We start from the raw sequence: 20112 nt of genomic DNA on the forward strand, positions 1-20112 counted from the left end.
GGGGCTTTTGACAAGGGTCTGTAGAGACAGGACAATGGGGAATGGCTTTAATCTGACAGAGGGGAGACTGAGATGAGATCTTAGGCAGAAGTTCTTCTCTGTGAGGGTAGTGAGGCCCTGGCACAGGTTGCGCAGGGAAGCTGTGGCTGCCCCATCCCTGGCAGTGTTCAAGGCCAGTTTGGACAGGGCTTGGAGCAACCTGGTCTAGTGGCAGGTGTCCCTGCCTGTGGAAGTGAGTTGGAACTGGATGAGCCTTAAGGTCCCTTCCAACTCAAACCACTGTTATTCTATGAACTGTCCAAGGAGGGGAAAGGCTGAAAGAGCTGTGGCTGTTCAGCTGAGAAGGTCTGGGGGGGTCTCATCAATATGTGCAGATACCTGAAGGAAGGGTGCAAAGCAGACAGAGCCAGGCTCTACTCAGTGGTGCCCAGTGCCAGGATGAGATGCCATGGGCAAAAACTGAAACACAGGAGGCTTCCTCTGAACATCAGGAGACACTTTAACTGTGAGGGTGACTGAGCATTTGCATACGTTGCCCAGTGGAGTCATGAAGTCTCCTTGAAGGTTTTCAGAAGCCATCTGACATGGTTCTGGGCAACCAGCTGTGGATGGCCTTGCTTGGGCAGAGGAGTTGGACTAGATCATGATGCTTCCAACCTCAGCCAGTGTGTGATTCTTTGAAGGCAGCACACTATACTAGAGGTGTATCAGAGATACGGATCTGAGATGTGGGCTTTGCACCCTCAAATCTCAAGATGAATCCTTCCTTTGAGGCAGATGCAGGGAGGTCTGTTGCTTCTGCAGAAAGAACTTTTTGTGGAGAGTTGTTTTCTGTTTTCCTCTAGTTTTGTACCCCATATTTGTTTGATGATTGGCTGGAAATGAGGCGCATGCCTTCTGAGAAGCATTCTCAAGTTTGTGACCCTGCATTCAGCAACTAGTCCTGATGCTTTGTAAGAGGTTAGGAGGTTTCCATTCTTTGAGCATCCTTTGGGACTTGTTTTTAACATTTTAGTTCTATAAATGGAGCCTCAATCAGGATCCCAGTGCGGAGTTTCTGAGAGTTAAGTGTTTGATCTGACTTCTTTTTTGAAATTATAACTGTTTATCAGTCAGACCATGTGTGATGCTGGGGACATCCTGGTGAAGACTTGTAGTTTACTACCTGGTGCGATCAGTCACTAGTGAAGACACTAGGAGTCATTTCTAGTCTGTAAGTATTAGTTAATAGCCCGGATTTATATTACCTGGATTGTTCTAAATTTAATTTATGATCTATGGATGTTGCCCTTGTCAGTCAAGAGCTGGGAGGACAAGCAGAGGTGTGAAAGCAACTGCTGATGGTGTTGAGTGGGAACTCTTGCTTCGGAATGAGAAAAGTTCCTCCATACAACAGAGGCTAAGACACTGAAATAGTTAAAAAGGTTTCACAAAATCTCTCCTTTTAGTTGCTGTCCTTAATGTTTAGTGTGTGTTTACACAAAAGTAGTGCAGTGGCTCATGCTTGCTGTTTTCCTTTGTTGGAGGGTGTGGTTTTCCAGCTTCACCATTTTTCAACCTGACAGTGCTGTTGCTTTTGACTGCAGTGAAAGCATAACAGTCAGGAAGAGGCCAGGTCTTCTATTTAATGAATACAGATTTGTTTGAAATTTAATTTCTTTTTAGTGACCAGGGGTGTGTAGAATAGTAGAAAGGGTGTTCTAGAAATTGTCCCTTGCTCCATCCTCTGTTCTGTTCCTAAGGCTGTCCTGTACCTGGGTCTCTGGGCATAGGAAGCCAAGCACAGAGCATGGTTCAGTGTCATTACCATACTCGAATTCTTTGCCTGATGTCCTGGACCTGGATGTTTTTTTATTTTTTGTTTTTGTCCCAGACAAAATAATGAACATTTGGAGATCTTTATAGAAGTGAAGTTACCTCGTCTTTCTTCATTTTTAGTGCTACTTTTTCTTTAAAGATGGGTTTTTGGGGTGAAAAGCTGTGTTTTCTAATGTGCCATTGAATGATCCCTCGGTGAGCAGCCTACCCCAGCAGTGAGCAATGTCAGTGGGAAGAAACAGGAAAGGAAGGGAATTAAGTTACACTATGCTTAGAGAGCTTAAGTTACAGTATGCTTAGAGAACAGCGCAAGGAGTCTTCCTTCTCTTCGGCTCTCAGATGTATGGTACAAGACCTGAGATGTATGAGAAGATTACAGGTAGGAGACTCTCTTGAGAGTTCACAACTGGCTCATTCATGTACCAGCTTCTCTTTGAGCTGTAGTGGCATAATGGTTGTACTCAGAGAGGAGAGATGATGTGGTTAGAGGAGACAGAGTGATGGAATTACAAGGAAGTACAAGGGAGTAGCAGACTCATTGCTGGGCAGACCCAACAAAAGCTGCTGCAACATTTTACTGTCTTTTTACAAAAAAAGAAAACTTCAGCCAGGAAGACTGTTGTTAAGTGCCAGTGGTGCCACTGATAAAGAAACACAGCATTCAAGATAGTGCTTCTCAGTGAATGCTGAGGAGAAGAGTCCCATGGGCCACAAATCAATCTCTTACACAGCTTCTTACCAGCACAGAACAGATAGACTTAAGAGAGGAGGTGAGGCAGATGTCAGCAGACGAACCAAGAGCAGATGGAGGCAGGAACAATGATTTATTTGAAAGTCTGAATGCTTTCTGCACTGGTGGAAGCATATCCTTGAAGATTTTGAATGTTTCATAATACCTAATGCTAACCTGAGAATCTCATTTCTGGGTTGTGTAAACCCAAGGTTTACCTGGAAAGGGATGAATGTGCTTTTTTCTCGATGTTCCCTGGCATAAAGCCCCTGAAGCTGTATATGTCTCCTCTTAAGGAATGAGATCATTGTGTAATACTGCTGCAGATATCAGAAATAATCACAAGACAGTCAGCCTCTTTGTGGTGCCAGTTAGCTTGACAGCAGGTTTCCAGTGCCCTGCCTCTGGGCATTTGAATTTGCCACTTTTAGCAGAATTGCAGTAACTTTGTCTTTCCCTAAAGATGTTATTCTCTCTTCACCATTTCTCTCTTGCCTTTTCAACCCTCTCGTTTTCATATGTTAATTAGATATCCCCCCCTTTTGTTTTCCTTACACTTTCTTCCATTGCTTAACCATGGTGTTCCATTGTCTCCGTATTTTTCTGTTTAATCAGATCTATCAGGAGCATGGTATAAGAACTGTTTTCTACCAAATTCTGGATGTTCTTGTTGAAGCTAAGTATTGAAGTCTGGAGACATCCCACAAAAACTGTTCGACATCATACATTAATTCCCTGTTCTGGAATATGCCCTGAAAGTTTTCTGGCTGCTGATAAAATGCCTTCGACAAGTTCTGAACAGAGTCCTAGCAGTAAAAAACATGATCTGATGTGGCTAGAAGTGGGATGAGTGTGAACTGGGAGGGAAAGAGAGAGAAATAGATTAGAGGAGGGAGACCAGTACCTAGAGAGGGCTGACAAGAAGGCTGGAGAGGCACTTTTTACAAGGACAGGTAGTGCTAGGATAAATGAGAATGGCTTTAAACTTTCATTTGACTTAGTTATGTAACAGAGTGCAAAACATACAAATGCCTTAATTTAAAGGCAATGTAATAACTTTATTTATAGAATCACAGAGTAGGTTTCACTGGGACAAGGTCCAGGCTGCCATCATGATAATGAAACCATGTTGGCTATTTATTTAGTAAAATATTCATGTTTTTTTTTTCTGATAATTTCATTTTCAATCTGTGCTGTATAAAATAGTAAATATTTCATGGAATCACAGAGTAGTTTGGGTTGGAAGGGACCTTAAAGCTTATCCAGTTCCAGCCCCCTGCCATGGGCAGGGGCATCTTCCACTAGACCAGGTTGCTCCAAGCCTCATCCAGCCTGGCCTTGAACACTGCCAGAGATGGGGCAGCCACAGCTTCTCTGGGCAACCAATGCCAGGGCCCCACAACCCTCACAGGGAAGAACTTCTGCCTAAAATCTCATCTCAATCTCCCTCTGTCAGGTTAAAGCCATTCCCCATTGTCCTGTCCCTACAGGCCTTTGCTCAAAACCCCTCCCCAGATTTCTTGTAGCCCCTTTAGGCACTGGAGCTGCTTTGAGGTCTCCATGGAGCCTTCTCTTCTCCAGGCTGAACCAGCCCAGCTCTCTCAGCCTGTCTCCAGAGCAGAACTGCTCCAGCCCTGGCAACATCTCTGTATCCTCCTCTGAATGTGCTCCAGCAGCTCCACATCCCTTTTGTGTTGTTGCCCCAGAGCTGGATGCAGTACTGCAGGGGGGCTTTCCCCAGAGCACAGTAGAGGGTCAGAATCTCGTCCCTTGACCTCCTGGCCTTGCAGATGCAGAGCATTGTGGAGCTGTGCATGGGGATAGCCTGATACTAGCTAGGCGTTGTCTTTGGCCACAACTCTCTCAGCCATCCTAGGCAGTGCCTGCCTTTGTCTCAGCATCTCTTTTCTGGCATGCTAAATGTAAATGAAAAGGGAAACTATACACTTCATTTCCATTTCTTCTATTTGGAACTGTAGCAGTGTAGTTTAGAATAGAACTGTTCTCGACACACTATTTCTCAGGTGCTCTTGGGTCCTGTTGCAAGGCTGTTCCCCAGCAGTAATGCAAAGTTTTGAATGTTCATTTCTGTCCTCTGGCTAGTAAGAGCTAGTTATAGCCTAAATCGAATCAGTGTTACAGTAAAACTCTGTAAAGCCAAAGTGAGTCTTGAAAACAGTTCCTTCGTAGTAACAAGGGAGTGAAGAGGGACAAGCAAAAAAAAGAGGAGCTGCCTTTTAGAAAATCAAATTTTTGGGGCAGATGTCGGAAACATTTAGGCTTTTCCCTAAACCTTTCTCCAGATACAAAACCTTGCAGAGCAGGGTCAGAGCTGAGAGTTACTGAAACACAGCAACGTTTTGTACCATGTTAAGGATGTAGCCTAGCAGGGAGAAAATCCTTTGTCTTTTTAATTTTAATATTTTTCCCCCTACAGGTATAGCCTTTACAGACCTCCCTGTAAGTACACCTCTTTTCAGTATTTTAACTACAGATGCAAACAGAAGGGAGGGGGAAGAGTGTGTGTGTGTGTGTGTGTGTGTGTGTGTGTGTGTGTGTGTGATTGTGTTTGATACCTTGTTAATGAAATGGTAAAGCATTACTGAACGATGTGGATGCTTCTTTTTCTGTGACCTTGTAATCCTGTGCCTGGGTTTGTGGACTATTCACATGCCTTCTCTCATCCCTCATGACCTTCAGAGGGTGAGGAATCCTTCTGGAATTAAAGCTAGGATTCAACTTCATTACACGTCAACATCTTCCCAATGCAGATTCAACTATGGGGAGTGTATGTGCAAAGCCATTGAGTAGCCTCTCATACGGCCCATCAGCAGGTTGGTTGTAGCATGCGTGCTCGTCACACAGGTTTTTGACAAGCCTTCTCTCACAATGAGTAACCACCTCATGGAATCACTGGAGGAATGTATTTGGCATCCATGTGGGGCTGATGGTTACTCCTCTGACTCACCAGCTAGTATCAAGCTACTCTTGGGTGCAGTGACAGCAGCTGAATTACACCAGGCAATAGCATCTAGTCAGAATGCAGAAAAGCACGATTTTCGCAGTGGGTCATGAGCAAAACCGTGGCTGCTCTTTTTTGGGCTCAAGTGTTCCTGAACAAAGAGCAGATGTTTAGGAAGACAAGATAAAATGAGGTCAGGCATACACCAATGCATCCACTGCACCCATTTCCCTCACACAAAGAACTTTCTGTCTCTGAGGTTGCACTCCTGTCTTTGTAATTCATAACCCTAAGTGAATTTCCTCTGAGGAATTCCTTAGTTTCCGTAACTTAGGCCTCAAAAGTGCTTATTTGCTTGGCTGACTTCTGCACTGTGTGGAGGAAAGCTTGTTCTTCTCCGCTTGGCACCTCCTGCCAAAACAGTTTTGTTCCTCTAAGTTTTGTGTCATGAGAAATAATGCCTAGCATTCCCTGTTCACCTTTGCAATGGGATTTCCCACTTTACCGATCTCTCCCATATCCCAGTCTGTGTCTGTGCTGAAAGATGTTCCAGTTATTTAATTTGCCTTTTCACATCAGCTGTCAATACAGCTTGGTGCCCAGGCTCACTGAGCCCAGGGCATCCCCCATACTGCTGTTTCTTGATCTCACCAGATCATCCTTACAGGGTCTTGTGCTTCTCTGTGTGTCCTGTGCAGAGGAGATGCTGGTTTAGTGGTAAACTGGAAGAAGACCTCATCAGATCGTTTTGGAGATCAGCTATTCAAATGCCTTGTGACAGGGTCTCTAATGGTTGAAGAGTATCTCTCTGCCTTTTACCAGCCTGTTTGCTGAGCTATTTGATATGGAAATCTCCTTCTGGCTTTTACAGCAGCAGCTCATCCATAACTGTTACTCTTGGCCAGGAAAGAGAATAGTGGCCCTATTGGCCTCCTGTTATTGAGAATTATCCTCTCTGAGATAATTTCTCTTTAAAAAGAAGGTTAGAGACACTTGAGTGGGTCATTTCACCTCCTGACTATGGGTGTGAGCAAGAGCAGCAGACTTCTGCCCCAGTGTGGGTTTTGGACATTCCTCTTCATGTGCAAAATGACCCAGCTGCTATGTTGGCTGCATGTGACTTCTTTCAGTCCCGTTACCTTTTTCCAATATCATTCCCTTGAACTCCTGCCTTCTTGCCTCACCCTTTAAGGCACCTCTCTATTCCATGTCCTCTTCTGGCCCTTTTTGCTCCCTTGGTGCTGCATGGCTTCCTTGTTGTTCTTCCAGTCAGTTCTGGTTGCTGCCCTTTCCTGAAGAAGGAAACACCAAAACCAAGACAGTCTTTTGGTTTAAATATAATCACTATTGTAGAGACTGTAGAAGTCTTGAGGTAGTAGGGAATTGGAAGCTGGTCTAACTTGCAAGCGGTATTTTTCACCCAGACTCGAACACAATGTACATGTGTAAGGTAAAGAAGAGGGAACATCCATTTTATGAAAGTTATGCAACGTAATCTGTGTTCTTCACCTGCTAAAGCCACAGTCTAAAAGTTGAACTGGAAGCAGGAATGGAAGCAGCAGCCCCACCTGGGTGACCTTGAGGTTCTCTGCTTTGAGCAGCTTGACATACAGTTTTGGCTCTGGTTCTGTTCCATAGCTAATTACTGAAATCCCCCAGGAAGGAGCTGCAGGCGGAAGGTTTTTTCTTATATTCAAGCCAATGTGATGAAGCTGACTGGTAGTACACATCAGTGAGAAGCTTAGCTAGTAGACCCCATCAATTTTACACCTTTTAAGCTTAAATAACTTTTAGGGTTGACGTGTCTGTGAGATTACACAAAGAATTAATTTGACCCTTCAAAACACTATACCAGTGTAGAAATTGTTTCCTTGAAGTGCTTGTTGCAAAATTCCTCTTTTTGAGGCAAATGATGAAGGCAATATTTTGCAGTATTCACAATATTAGGAAGTTGGGATGGATACTTTCAGCTGAAAGCCACATTTTGTTGTGATAAGCCACACACGGTGAAATGTATTTGCTTCAGCTTTTTTCAATTCCCTCTAAAGAGTCTTTGCGTTTCTATGAAAGTACTGTGTGGCATTGGCATAGGCTGAAATTAATGGAAAAATAACTGCTTGCAAATAGAAGGGAATATCCCACACAGGAATTTTTCCCCTTTTATACCAGTTTAAGTCAGTCCTGGGGCCCAACTGTCTTATTTACACAAGCCCATATAAGGTTCATCCTGCCTGGCTGTTTGCTGAAATGTGGAAAAGCAGGATGTGGAAGAGCCCAGGGGGATTGCAGGGGTGCAAAGGCACAAGGAGGTTAAAAACCCAAGTCAAAATGAACTAGGAAGCTGTGAGCAGCTAACCAACGTCAGAGGCAAGAGGTGCTCCAGATGTTACAGGGAAGGTCTGAAGATCTTGGCAGGAGAAGCATCTGCCTGGTCAGTGGGCTCTGGAGTGATGTCTCCCTGCATCTGGCAGGGTGGTGAAGATATGTGTAGTTTCCAACTTCTGCTAACCATAGAGGACATTTCTCACATGTGAAAAATGGAATTTTAACTTGGAGGTGATTTGAGAGCACTTTCAGGTGGGCAGCTTCCCCTCAAAGATGAACACACCCCAAAGTGGCTGAAAAATATGTGATGTGTTGTAACTTGAGGATTTTTATTTCCAACTTCCGGGTATTATGGGCGTTTGATTCCCGACTTTGGATGTCCTTGGTTTCATAATACTAAAAAGCTAAGTTAATAAACAAGCTGATATTATGGACTGTGGAAAAGATCTGATCCCTCGTTACAGATATTTCCTTGTCAGCAAGATTTGAAAGAGGAGAGGCTGACTTTAAACACAGCATTTTCCTCTGTTAGCTCTTCTGTGCCATGCTGTTGTTTTCTTCACACACCTCTAACCCAGCAACTTCCTTGGTGTAAGAATAGGAAAGGAGGAGGTGTGCTGAGTCAGCAATGATATGGTCATTTTCATTTCCAGCCTCTATTTGTATATTCATGTTTTTTCCTTTGTTTTTTTTTGAGATTCAATCATTTCAAAGGTAGAGGAGCTTGGCCAGGACCTTATCCAGTTGAGTTTTGAAAATCTCAGAGGACAGAAGTACTTCAGTCTCTTTGGAAACCTGTTCTGGTCCTTAATCATCCTTACAAGGAAAAATTTATTTCTTATGTCCTGCCAAAATTTCCCTGGCTGCAGCTTGTGCCCATTGTCCTTTCACTGAACACCCTTGAGAAGAATATGTTTCCATCATTTTTATCACATCCCTTTTGGAGTGGAAGACTTGCAGTTATGTTTTCCCTTTTGGAATGGAAGACTTGCAGTTAGATTTTCCCCTTTGTCTTCTCCAGAGTCATTCCCTCAGCCTCTTCTTATGTGCTGTGCACTCCAACCCTTTTACCCTCATAGCAGAACCCTGCTGGGCCCCATTTGTGCATTTTTCTTGTCCTGGGGATGTCGATATGGAGGTGGAGAACCAGGTATGATACTGCAGATGTAGCCATGCCAGCGAAAGCAAAGAGAAGTATTGCTTCCCAAAACATGCTGGCTTCATTTTTGCCAATGGGATTAGGATTCTGCTGAGTTCTGCTACGTTAATACATTAGTATAAAGTAAAATCCACAGCAAGGTTTCAAGGGGCAGTCAGTGACATTGCCAGTGTCTCAGGTCTCTGCAATAGTGAAAAGTTGAATAAATGTTCCAGATAACTGCAGGGAAACCCACGCCCCTTACTATAGAGGAGGAGAGAACTTGGCCTTTCTTTAGGATGACCGCTTATCCCGCAGTAGTAGATCTTGCTGATTTGACCTAGAGGGAGAGGTCTGCCCTTCTGCTGATCTAATGTCTGACACGGGTTTCACCATGAGCAACAGCCAGGCACCTTCCAGACTCTAATTCCACTGCAGACATCCATGTGCCTTACCCAGTGTGTTTTCTGGCTTGGTTGATATCCAGCGTGTCAGAGCAAAGTGAGAAAACCCAAGTGAGTGGGCGGCATGGGAGAAATTTTTCCCTGAACCCTGCAAGCTATAGCAGATGCTCTGAAGCAGAGGATTGGTCAAGTTTATGTTGCATACAAAAAAGTAATTTGTGCTGCAGAAAAGTAACATGACAGTGAATGGAACATGTTCTTAGAAAATGTGGTCCAGAGTATGAGAACCAGGCGCCCCTCCCTACACCTCTTCTGATGCCATTTCTCTTTTCCCCATGTTTAAGTGGCTCAGGGATTCAATTTGTATCCAGAAACTTAAAAGAGCTTGAATTCAGGGAACTTCTGGATAGACTTTGACTACCTATTCTCAACTAGATCATCTTTGGAAGCAGAATTACTGGCTGAATTTTAGAGGTCTATTCACGGCGGTAATTTTTTCTCCATATTCTGGTGGTGAGTGAAAGCTTACATTTGGATCCGTAGGCTTGTTCTTAAAATGAAATTCATCTATCAGCAATGGAATTTCTTGTGTGAATGACTTGCTGTCTTGGGGCCATCAAAGACTTAACCTCAGAGCTCCATTACCAGCCATTCCCTTGTCATCAGAGATGTAAAATATTCCAAGAACGGCTGCCAAGAAATAAGAGAAATCTATTAAAGAAAAAATGAAGAACACATAGATCTGTTGATTGACATAATGCACCCTCCATTTTTATTATTCTTGTTGTTAGTCTTCTTCTTCTTACTATTATTATTAGCTGCTGGCTCATGAATTTTGGTAGAAATTGCATAGGAAACTAAGCCAGGAAGTGGACAGGCCATGGGCAGCAGCCGTTGTGTCAATCACTGACTGCTGGGAGATTGAACCCATGGCTCTATAATTTTATGCAATGGTTTTCAATAACTGCACAGTAAGTTGTGGGGTTCCTTGAGAGGTTCCTGAAGGGCTGTTGCCCCTCCGCACTCCAGTATATTGTTCAATGTAAAGAGCAGCATTTCTGTCTTATCAAACTGTGTAACTGGAACAGAAGGCTGGGTTTGATAGAGGGTTTTTTTTTCTTCCTTCCCAGTCAAATCTCTACCCTACAGTGGGTCTCCAGACTCCAGGAGAGATAGTCGATGCCAACTTTGGGCAGCAGCCATTTGTGTTCGACATTGAGGACTACATGAGGGAGTGGCAAGCGAAGATTCAGAGCACCATTAAGCGGTTTCCCATAGGAGACAGACTAGGCGAGTGGCAAGCCATGCTGCAGAAGTAAGTCACTGTTTGGTGTTCAGCTTCCTCCGTTCTGTTAGGCTGTAAATACCTTATAATGCTAATTTATTTCTTATGGCAAAAATTGCCAGGCAGTGCATTTTGCTCAAGTTATTTTACCCTCTTGTTTTGTTGTTTGATAGTCTTTCCTATGTAGATTGCTGCTGTTTCTAATGTAAAAGATATGGGAGAAGTTTTCAGCAAAAGACTGCATGAAAGCTTGTAGGAATGGGAGAAGATACACTTTGAAGCGATCACAGGGGGAAAGGGGTGGAAAGGACACCATAAAAACTCTTTAACATAGCAGAAAAGCCAGTATGTAAGTCAGCTGAATTGAGAAATGAAAGAGCAAGGAATAGCCTAAACCAGAGGCTTCCAAACCCAACTTAACTGAAGACACAGTTACGGCACTTTGTAAATGTATGAATATTGAATGGCAAAAAGGAGTGAGTGGAACTTGGTGAGAACAATTAACAAGAGTTGTCAGAAGTCAAGAATATCTTCTATCTGAAGAAAGACCCAGCTGACTAAAGCTCCACAGCTTGGAAACAGGTAATTGAGGAAGGTGGACTGTAGTTGTCTGTTGTCAGTCATTCACACCATGAAGGGCATGACTAGAAAGTGATTATTCGCTATTTCTCAAACCACAGGAATTAGAGAAAAAACATCTCCTCACTTAAAAACATTTTTTCATATTCACTGAAACTCTGGGACTTGCTGGTGCAAGAAGTAGTGGGAGTATAGGTATAAGTAGATTTTCAGATACACAGTATCTAAGTATTCACAGTAATTCATGGAGACCAATTCCATGGTGGTATTTTAAACCCCCAGGTCTGTTGCTGTTGGTTCTGTCTCTGATTACAGAGAGCTCTATATTTCACCTTCTTATTATATTCTTTCCCTAAACAGCTGATACTGGTCTCTGTGATCCAGGAGGCTTAGATGCAGTGATGATTGCATCCATGTGATCGTTCTTGTTTTCTGTTAGTGTTGTATTTAGTTACTTGCAGATAATTCGGGGCAGCCAGCAAAACCTTTGAAAAACAACTAGCCAAAGCTATTGAAAATAAGAATAGTAACAATAATACCTTTCTTTATGAAAATAAGGAGCAGAAGGCCTGCCAGAGATTTTGTAGGGCCTGTAGGAAGACTGCGGTATAAAAAGAGACCTTGTGGAGGATAAGACCATATGCAGTTGAATTCTTTGCCTGTGTGTCCAGAAATCAGGTAGGTTGTCATACTGGAATGCTTGTTTGTGAGGAACTTGGCAGAGCCTGTGTCTGGGATTGAAGTGTCTGTCAAAGAAGCACTGGAAGAAATAGGTGAGTAAAGAAAGTCCGTGGGATCAGATACTTGCCTAGAGTCCTAAAGAGACTCAAGGAGAAAACTGGTGTACTTGTAGCGGTGGAGCAGAGTTTCTCTCCAAACTGTGTAGGGTTAAGAGAAGGGGAGGATGGTGTGTATGATGCCATGTTCCATGAAGGGTTTCAGAGTTCAGAAGAGCTGCCGTGTTTCTTGGCTGAGAGAACCTTGGGTCTCTCATGGCTGAGAGAACCTTGGGTCTCTCATGGCTGAGAGAACCTTGATGTCTGGGTTGGACAAACATGTAAAAGCACTACTGAAGTGTAGATGTGTTGGGCACATGGAGAAATAGGATGTGGGTTTTGCAAAGAGGAGCCTGCAGACACATTGATATGGTTGTTGGGCTGCTGTCTTCATCTTGAAAGTCCAAAAGGCTTTTGAGAAGTTCCCTTGCTGTAAACTAAGGGGGGACTATGCAGCCAGAGGCTAATGTCCAGAGTTGATTATGAGTTGTTTAAGAGGCAAAAGAGAGAATGATTGGGCAAGGGGTTGTTACTTTGGGTTAATGAGACTGTAAAGAGACTTGAATGCATGCCGGTAGTGTCTGTGGTGTTGAGGATGTTAAGAGATGGATGGGAAGAAGAGACTCTTCAGGAAAGAATGAGATCTTGGGGATAGGATGACTCATTACACAGAAATGTCAGCTCCCTTCCTTTTTCTTTTTCTTTTTTTTTTTTTTTTTTTTGGTAAAAAGCAGGGGAAAATGAGTAATGCAAGGATTTGTCATGGGAAATACAGAGGCCAAAAGATAATTCTGTCACTGTGTGAATATGTAGTGTACCATTAATGTGATGTTTTGGTTCTTTCTCTCCAAAAATATGTAATAGAAGTGAGAAGAGCATGAAAAAAATACCCAAAGTAGGATCTGCCTTTGCACATGGGGTGGGTGGGTATGGGGTGGGTATAAGGCAGGGAGCAAATATACAGCATCAAAGGATATGGTTGTGAGTGGTAAGACAGAAGTATGAAATAAATGTGTTGAGTACCCTTTAGGAGGTGATGAAGAAACAATTGTACTGCAAGAATTAAAGGTCATCATGTGACCTTCTATGGCAAGGTGACCTGCTTAGTGGATGGGGGAAAGGCTGTAGATGTTGTCTACCTAGACTTCAGTAAAACCTTTGACACTCTTTCCAGCAGCATTCTCCTGGAGAAACTGGCTACTCATGGCTTGGATGGTGTACTCTTCACTGGATAAAAACCTGGGTGGACAGCTGAGCCCAAAGTTTGTTGATGACAAGTCACAAGTGGTGTTCCCTAGGGCTTAGTACTGTGGCCAGTTCTGTTTAATGTCTTTTATCTTTTTAACCTGGTGTCATTTTCAAACTTACTGAGGAAGCACAAAGGGATCAAGTGCCCCCTCAGTAAGTTTGCAAATGACACCAGGTTGGGTGGGAGTGTTGATCTGCTGCAGGGTAGGAAGGCTCTGCAGAGAAATCTGGACAGGCTGGGTCAATGGGCTGTGGCCAGTGGTATGAGGTTCAACAAGACAAAGTGACAGTTCCTTCACTTGGGCCACAACAACCCCATGCAACACTCCAGGTTCGGGAAAGAGTGGCTGAAAACCGCTTGGTGGAGAAGGGCTTGAGAGTGCTGAGTGACAGAGCTGAACATGAACCAACTTGAGCCCAGGCAGCCAAGAACCCCAAAAACACCCTGGCCTCTATCAGCACCAGTGTGGCCAGCAGGGCCAAGGCAGTCATCATCCCCCTGTACTGGGCACTGGTGAGGCCACACCTTGAATCCTGTGTTTAGTTCTGGGCCCTTCACTACAGGAGAGACATTGAGGTTCTGGAGTGGGTCCAGGGAATGGCAGTGGAGCTGGGGAAGAGTCTGGAGCACAAGTGTGATGGGGGATGGTTGAGGGACCTGGGGGGTTTAGTCTGGAGAAGAGAAGGCTCAGGGAGGACCTTATCACTTTCTACAGCTACCTGGCAGGATGATATAGCCAGCATGTGGCTGGTCTCTTCTCCCAAGGAACAAGGGATAGGGCAAGAGGAAATTGCCCCAAGCTGCACCAAGGTAGGTTTAGACTGGATAATAGGAACAGTTTCTTCTCCAAAGGGTGGTGAGTCATTGAAACAGGCAGCCCAGGGCAGTGGTAGAGTCACCGTCCCCAGAAGTGTTCACAAACCATGCATAGGAGGCCCTTAGTGGCATGGTTTAGTGATGGCCTTGTCAGTGCTGGGGTAAAGGTTGGACTCGATCTTAAAGGTCTTTTCCAGCCTAGTTGATTCTATGATTTTAAGTGAAGATAACCAGACAGCACATTGAGAAAGAGTAAAGGAGGGTTTTTTTCAAACTCTCTGCCATAACATACCATGAAAACAGCGTGGATCCAAAAAGTGACTGAAGAAGTCACTTTTCTGGAAGAAAACTGAAGAAAAATCTATCAGAGCTACAGTGGGGTGAGATTCCACCACTAGGATAGGAGCTATCTGACTAATCATTGGGAGCTGGAAGGGAAAAGTATATTTCGTGTATGTCTTTATTTTTTCCTAGGCATTTGCTTTTGCCAGTTAGGAAGTCCAGGTGTTGGGCCACAGGGTGTTTGGTCTGACCCAGCATGGATGAGATGTAACAACTGGCATTGATTTTAACTTTCATTTTCATTCTGATGTACTGAACTGTTGACACAGTAGGGTCATTTTGTTCTTTGCAACATATCTTGTCAGGCTTTGGAAGGACAAGTTCTGCTTTGGAAAGCAGCCAAAGAGAAGGAAGAGTTTAACTGATATTTAAATTAAAATGATTCATAGTTCCTAATGCTCAAAAGGTGACTTCTTCAGAAAAAAAGCGTGTCCTGCATCTCTGAACACAAAAGGATCTGCAGTGGGTGAGAGCACTGGTCTGTCAAGCTTAGTTTTAGATGTTTTAGGATGTTTGGTAGCACAGGTTCCTGCAGCACTTGAGTGTTTTTTCCTTTTCCTGGTAAAAACGACTGGTTTTTTGCAGCTTTGTAGAGCATTTAAATCTTTGCAGCCCCTGACTCTGGCTACTGAATTACACGGGAGTAAGAGTTGCCTTTTTCCCTCCGCTCTTGCCAGCCTGGATCATGGTGTTCAGTGTTTCAGCCTGGCTGAGCCAGGATGACCTGAGTGCTGTGCTTGACAGCAAGAGGGATGCAGTTAGGTCTGCCTGTCTGTCCTATGCCAAGGGCAGAGGGCATGTCTTGGACCAACCCTGGTCAGAAGCACTTGCTTTTAAAGTCAATTTTAAAAATAGAACACATGCTTACAATGTTATGCCTGTCATGATTGCTGACTCATAAAATACTTCTTTCTTGTACTGAGAGTAGCCAAGTTGGATATGAGTTTTGAGCTGTGACTTAGATCAATAACAGCTTCATCATGAGAAACCTATTTTGATATTTACCACTAGAAGCTTTGAAAGGCTGTGCTGGCTTTTTAGGTTTTGTTAAAATCTGGTGAGCATTAACATTTAGCCACCAGATCTTGGGAAGCAGAAGTGCTTTAGAAACAGTCTGTTCAGAAAGATGGTTTGTTGTGTTTGTTTTCTACAGTGATGCTGCCTCCTCCTTCCCCCCCCCCCCCCCCCCATTCCCCCTCCCCCAAATTTTTTAAATACAACTTGAAAATGTGAAAATATTTGTAAAATCAGTGCTGATGGTCTGCTTGTTGTAAGTCAGCAGATAAAGTATCTGTGAATGTGTAGAATTCATAAGGAGATTTAACTACCAGAGATATGATTGCTGTCAAAATAAGTGGTGGAAGAAATTCAGGAACAGAATCCTTTATTTTTGAGATGTACTTGAAAGCCATGAGCCTCTCTGAGATTCAGATGTGATGTCTCTATAGTATGTCACTGGATGCAGTACTAAGCCCTTATTAAGTGACCCTGGACAGCAGGCATGAAATAAATAAATAGCGTGTATGAACTGGAAGTCTTAATTTTTTATTATTCTTCCCCCCCCCCCCCCCCCCCCCCCCCACTGTAAGGCATATATAGAGCCTCCCTCCTGTTTGCTAAGGAACAGGTGCCTGTCTTGTAAATTTATACTTGTCTGAACCCTAATTATATCCTAAGCAAGCTGAGTTTGATCACTGCAATTGCAATTTCTGTTGTGTTGATTTTTTTTTTTCTCCAGTGGATTACCCTGGAAAACCACTCCAGTGTTTTAGCAATGTCTCTCATCTGTTTGTATTTTTCTATTTTCTAGTATGGTTTCATCGTATTTGGTTCATCATGGGTACTGTTCAACAGCAACTGCCTTTGCCAGAATCACAGACACCACAATCCAGGAAGAGCAGACCTCAATAAAGAATAGACAAAGTAAGTCTCTTGGGTAGTTGTTCCCAAAGTGTGGCGTGCTGGCCATGTGTTACCTTGAGGTCCCTGCAGAGGAGTGGAGTGATGTGGAAGCAGAAAAGTTACTCGATGACAATACAGAGCTGTCCAGAGCACACTGCTCATTCAGCATTGCTGCCTGTGGGTCAGCACAGCTTGGGGACCATTGCTGGGAGCACTTTTCCCATCATCACTGTGCCCTTTCCACCCTCTGCCCTCTTTGCCTGAAGAACTGCCCTATTCTTTCCTTTGCCTGTCTGCTGTGAGGACTGACTTGCATGCCTGGCAGTGTCGAATGTGCAAAATTTCTGATCAACTTGGTTAACTTTCCTCAGTGTTGCTGAAAGTGAATAGCTGAATCCTGAAAGTTATGAGGTGACTCTCAGCTTTGAGTCCAGCAGTTTCACACATCGGGCTAAAGGTAGTATCTAAGGTGCTTTCTTGGAGGTAGTGTCGAATCAGTGGAGAATAGAACAGTTACCTTGGACTTTACCTGAACTGAGGTGACTGTGCAGCAAAGATCCTTTAGGGTTTGGATTATTAGCTTTTTGGGTTATTAGTTTCTTTAGCCTGCTTATAGGCATCCAGACACATTGATCTATTTTGACTGCAGCTTCCAAAGGTAATGCGCTTTCCAGTCCCTTCTCACATTTTGTTTTCATGTAAATTCTTTGCATATTGAAAATTTTGCAGACTTGTAGCCAGTGTGTTTAGCTTGCACTAGGTGAAGGATTTGCATTCACTGTCTAGTTTGGTTACTGCTGTTTCCTCCAGAGTGGCTTATATCTCAGCTGGGGAGGCTGTAAGGGCTTTTGGTTCCTGCAGAGTAAGGCTTTTTGCTTTCTCCTGCCGTCTGTTTGGTTTTACTTTTTTTTTTTTTTTCCATTTTTTTGGCTTTTCTATTCCCAGGCTCAGCTTGCAGAGTTGCAGAACATTGATGTGTTTTCTGCATTCTCCTGGCTGTTGGCTACAGGCTACATCCCACTCTTTCCCTTCCCTTTGTGAACCGTTCCTCATGTGACTCTTACGCATGGGGAGCATCATGTCCCTTTGCAGCTCACTCTCCATACATTACATGCGCTTAGCCAGCATTTAGGTTCATCTGCTTAGTACCCACAATAACTTGTAGCTGCTGGCTGGTAGTGCTCACGGGCTTTATGCTTTCCAGGTCAGGTACTGTGTGACTCTGAGTTCAGTGTTCTGCTGGTGTAGGTTGGTGGTAAAGCCTTCTGGAGGCATGCGAGACTCTATAGTCTTGTTTGTCTGAAGACAAGTGATGAGGCAGATGGAGAGGTTCTGAAGCTGAGGCTCAAATTAAAGTTGTAAGGAATACAGAGATGGGAAGACAAAAAAGCAATGACATCTGTGAGAGTTGCCAAACAAGGCAGAGAAGAGAGCTGTTGAAAGCAGTGAGACATACAACAGAGAGTGAAGTGAAGGAGTGCAACAAACGTTGGCGTGAGAGCCACCTCTTTGGTTTTAGCTTTCAGCTACGATGGCAAGCAGATAAACACTGTGACGTGGAATCCAAGACCAGTCGTTGCACATTATTACTTGAGGATTGCTAATACAGATTTCCAGGCTGGGCTTTCAGCTGCTTGTGCCATGGAATAGTCATGGCTTGCTGTAATTAAGAGCACCTCACAGGTGATCCAAAACCTTCTCTCTGTTGTTTGTAAGGAGTCCTGGAAAAACAAAGAAGGAAGTGCAGTGAATTTGTTGTTTAAGGACACTTAAAACAAAATGAGAACCTCTGTAGATCGGCAGCTTTGCTGAGTGTTCAGAGGTGGGATCTCAAGTTAAGTTTTGCACTTGTGTCTTCTGACCCACTGAAGGAATATATATGAGCCATGAACACCCAGGATCACAGATGGCTTCTGCCTTGTATCTTTGCACCTCCTAGAAGCATGCAACTTGTTGAGCTGTTTCTAGCCTAGTGAGCAGCTGATTCTTGGAGCTGGCTTATGGATGCCACATCCTTATTGCAAGCCAAGCTCAGGTGTTAACTTCAGTGCTTTGGAGTGGGACTTGCAGGAACCCAGTTTTGGTGGTATAACTACTTCTACTTAGAGGTAGGGATATGGGGGAAACAGCACTGGGCTGTGGCTTAAGCCCACAGGCCCTCTAAAAATACTCTGCTGGTCTGGTGCTCAGCCATACTAACACTTCCAAGTGTGAACCAGCCAGAGGATGTAACATGGGTGTGACCTGGGGTCTTCACAGAATCACAGAATCATTACGGTTGAAAGGGACCTCTGGAGATCATCCAGTCCAACCCTTTGCCAAGGCAGTGCCACCTAGAGCAGGTCACACAGGAACCAGGAGGGTTTTGAATGTCTCCAGAGAGGGAGACTCCACAACCCCCCTGGGCAGCCTGTTCCAGGGCTCTGCCACCCTCAAAGGAAGTCATTCTTCCTCATGTTGAGGTGAAACTTCTATATTAGTTTATTCTACTTGTCCTCTCAGTGGGCACCACTGAAAAGAGTCTGGCACCATCCTCCTGGCATCCACCTTTGAGGTATTGATTTACATGGATGGTGATGATGTAATTAATGATCCCCTCTCAGTCTCCTCTTCTCTAGAGTAAACAGGCCCAGCTCCTGCAGTCTCTCCTCATGAGAGAGATGCTCCAGACCCCTGGTGATCCTTGTGAACCTCCCTTGGACCCTCTCCAGTAGCTCCTTGTCTTATACTGAGGAGCCCAGGACTGGACACAGTTCTCCACATGTGGCCTCTCCAGAGCAGAGTCGAAGGGGAAGATCACCTCCCTTGACTTCTAGCCACACTCCTCCCAGTGCACCCCAGTGTACTCCTGTCCCTTCTGACTCACGGGCACACTGCCAGCTCATAGTTAACTTATCGTCTACCAACACTCCCAGGTCCTTTGTCAGCTGAACTGCTCTCTAGTAGGTCAGGCCCCAGCCTATGCTGGTACTTGGAGTTCTTCCTACCCAGGTGCAGGACCTTCCACTTGCCCTTGTTGAACCTCATTAGGTTTCTCTCCAGCCTATCAAGGTCCCACTGAATGGCAGCGCAGACTTCAGGTTTGTCAGCCACTGCCCCTAGCTTCGTATCATCGGCAAACTTGCTGAGGCAACACTCTAGCCCTTGAACCAGGTCATTGATAAACAAGTTGAATTAGACTGGACCCAGTATTGATCCCTGGGGAACACCACTGACTACAGGCCTCCAACTGGATTCTACTCCTCTGAGCTCTGCCATTCAGCCAGTTTTTGATACACCTCACTGTCAATTCATCTAACCTGTATTTCCTACCAGGATGTTATGTGAGACAGTGTTAAAAGCCTTGCTGAAGTCAATGTAGATAACATCCACTGCTCTCCCTTCATCAACCCATCCTGCCATGTCATCATAGAAGGCTATCAGATTGGTCAAGCAAGACTTACACTTGGTGAATCCATGCTGACTACTCCTGATGACCTTCTTTTCTATGTGCTTGGTGATGACCTCTGAAATTGTCATGTCTTGCTTTCTTTTCCATGGCTACATAGCTCTGGGGCTAAAGGACAAAAGTCCCAGAGCACCCACCCCAGCACATGCCTACTTCTCCTTCAGATCTTTCTACTCTTGGTGTTTCTGAGCTACTAACAGAGCCTTCCTCATTTTCACAGGCTTTTTCTCACCCTGATCCACAATAAACAAGATGTGGTCCCCAGTTTTCCCTAGACTTTATGCAAAGTGGTAGTGGGGAGCCATGTGGCATATGTGAGACAATTCCTCTGGCCATTC

General features: G+C 44.3%; 1 protein-coding gene across 5 annotated transcripts in view; it reads left to right on the forward strand.

The window, feature by feature from the left end:
* The window catches only part of RANBP10 (RAN binding protein 10), a 71032-nt gene that overhangs the window by 39099 nt on the left and 11821 nt on the right, over positions 1-20112 (forward strand). For 4 of the 5 annotated variants that reach the window (XR_008975060.1, XM_057430479.1, XM_057430478.1 and 1 more), the window contains 3 exons: positions 4986-5008; positions 10508-10692; positions 16235-16347. Coding sequence is in view for 4 of the 5 variants with exons in the window: in XM_057430479.1 (XP_057286462.1) it covers positions 4986-5008; positions 10508-10692; positions 16235-16347 (321 nt within the window). In the remaining variant the exon portion in view is untranslated. The remainder of the gene's footprint in view (positions 1-4985; positions 5009-10507; positions 10693-16234; positions 16348-20112) is intronic. The other variant, XM_057430481.1, reaches the window with a different exon arrangement.

Source organism: Pezoporus wallicus, unplaced genomic scaffold (assembly GCF_028554395.1).
Source record: "Pezoporus wallicus isolate ANWC-B61680 ecotype Strahan unplaced genomic scaffold, APGP_CSIRO_Pwel_v1 contig_3573, whole genome shotgun sequence".
In the NCBI taxonomy this organism is placed as follows: domain Eukaryota; kingdom Metazoa; phylum Chordata; class Aves; order Psittaciformes; family Psittacidae; genus Pezoporus; species Pezoporus wallicus.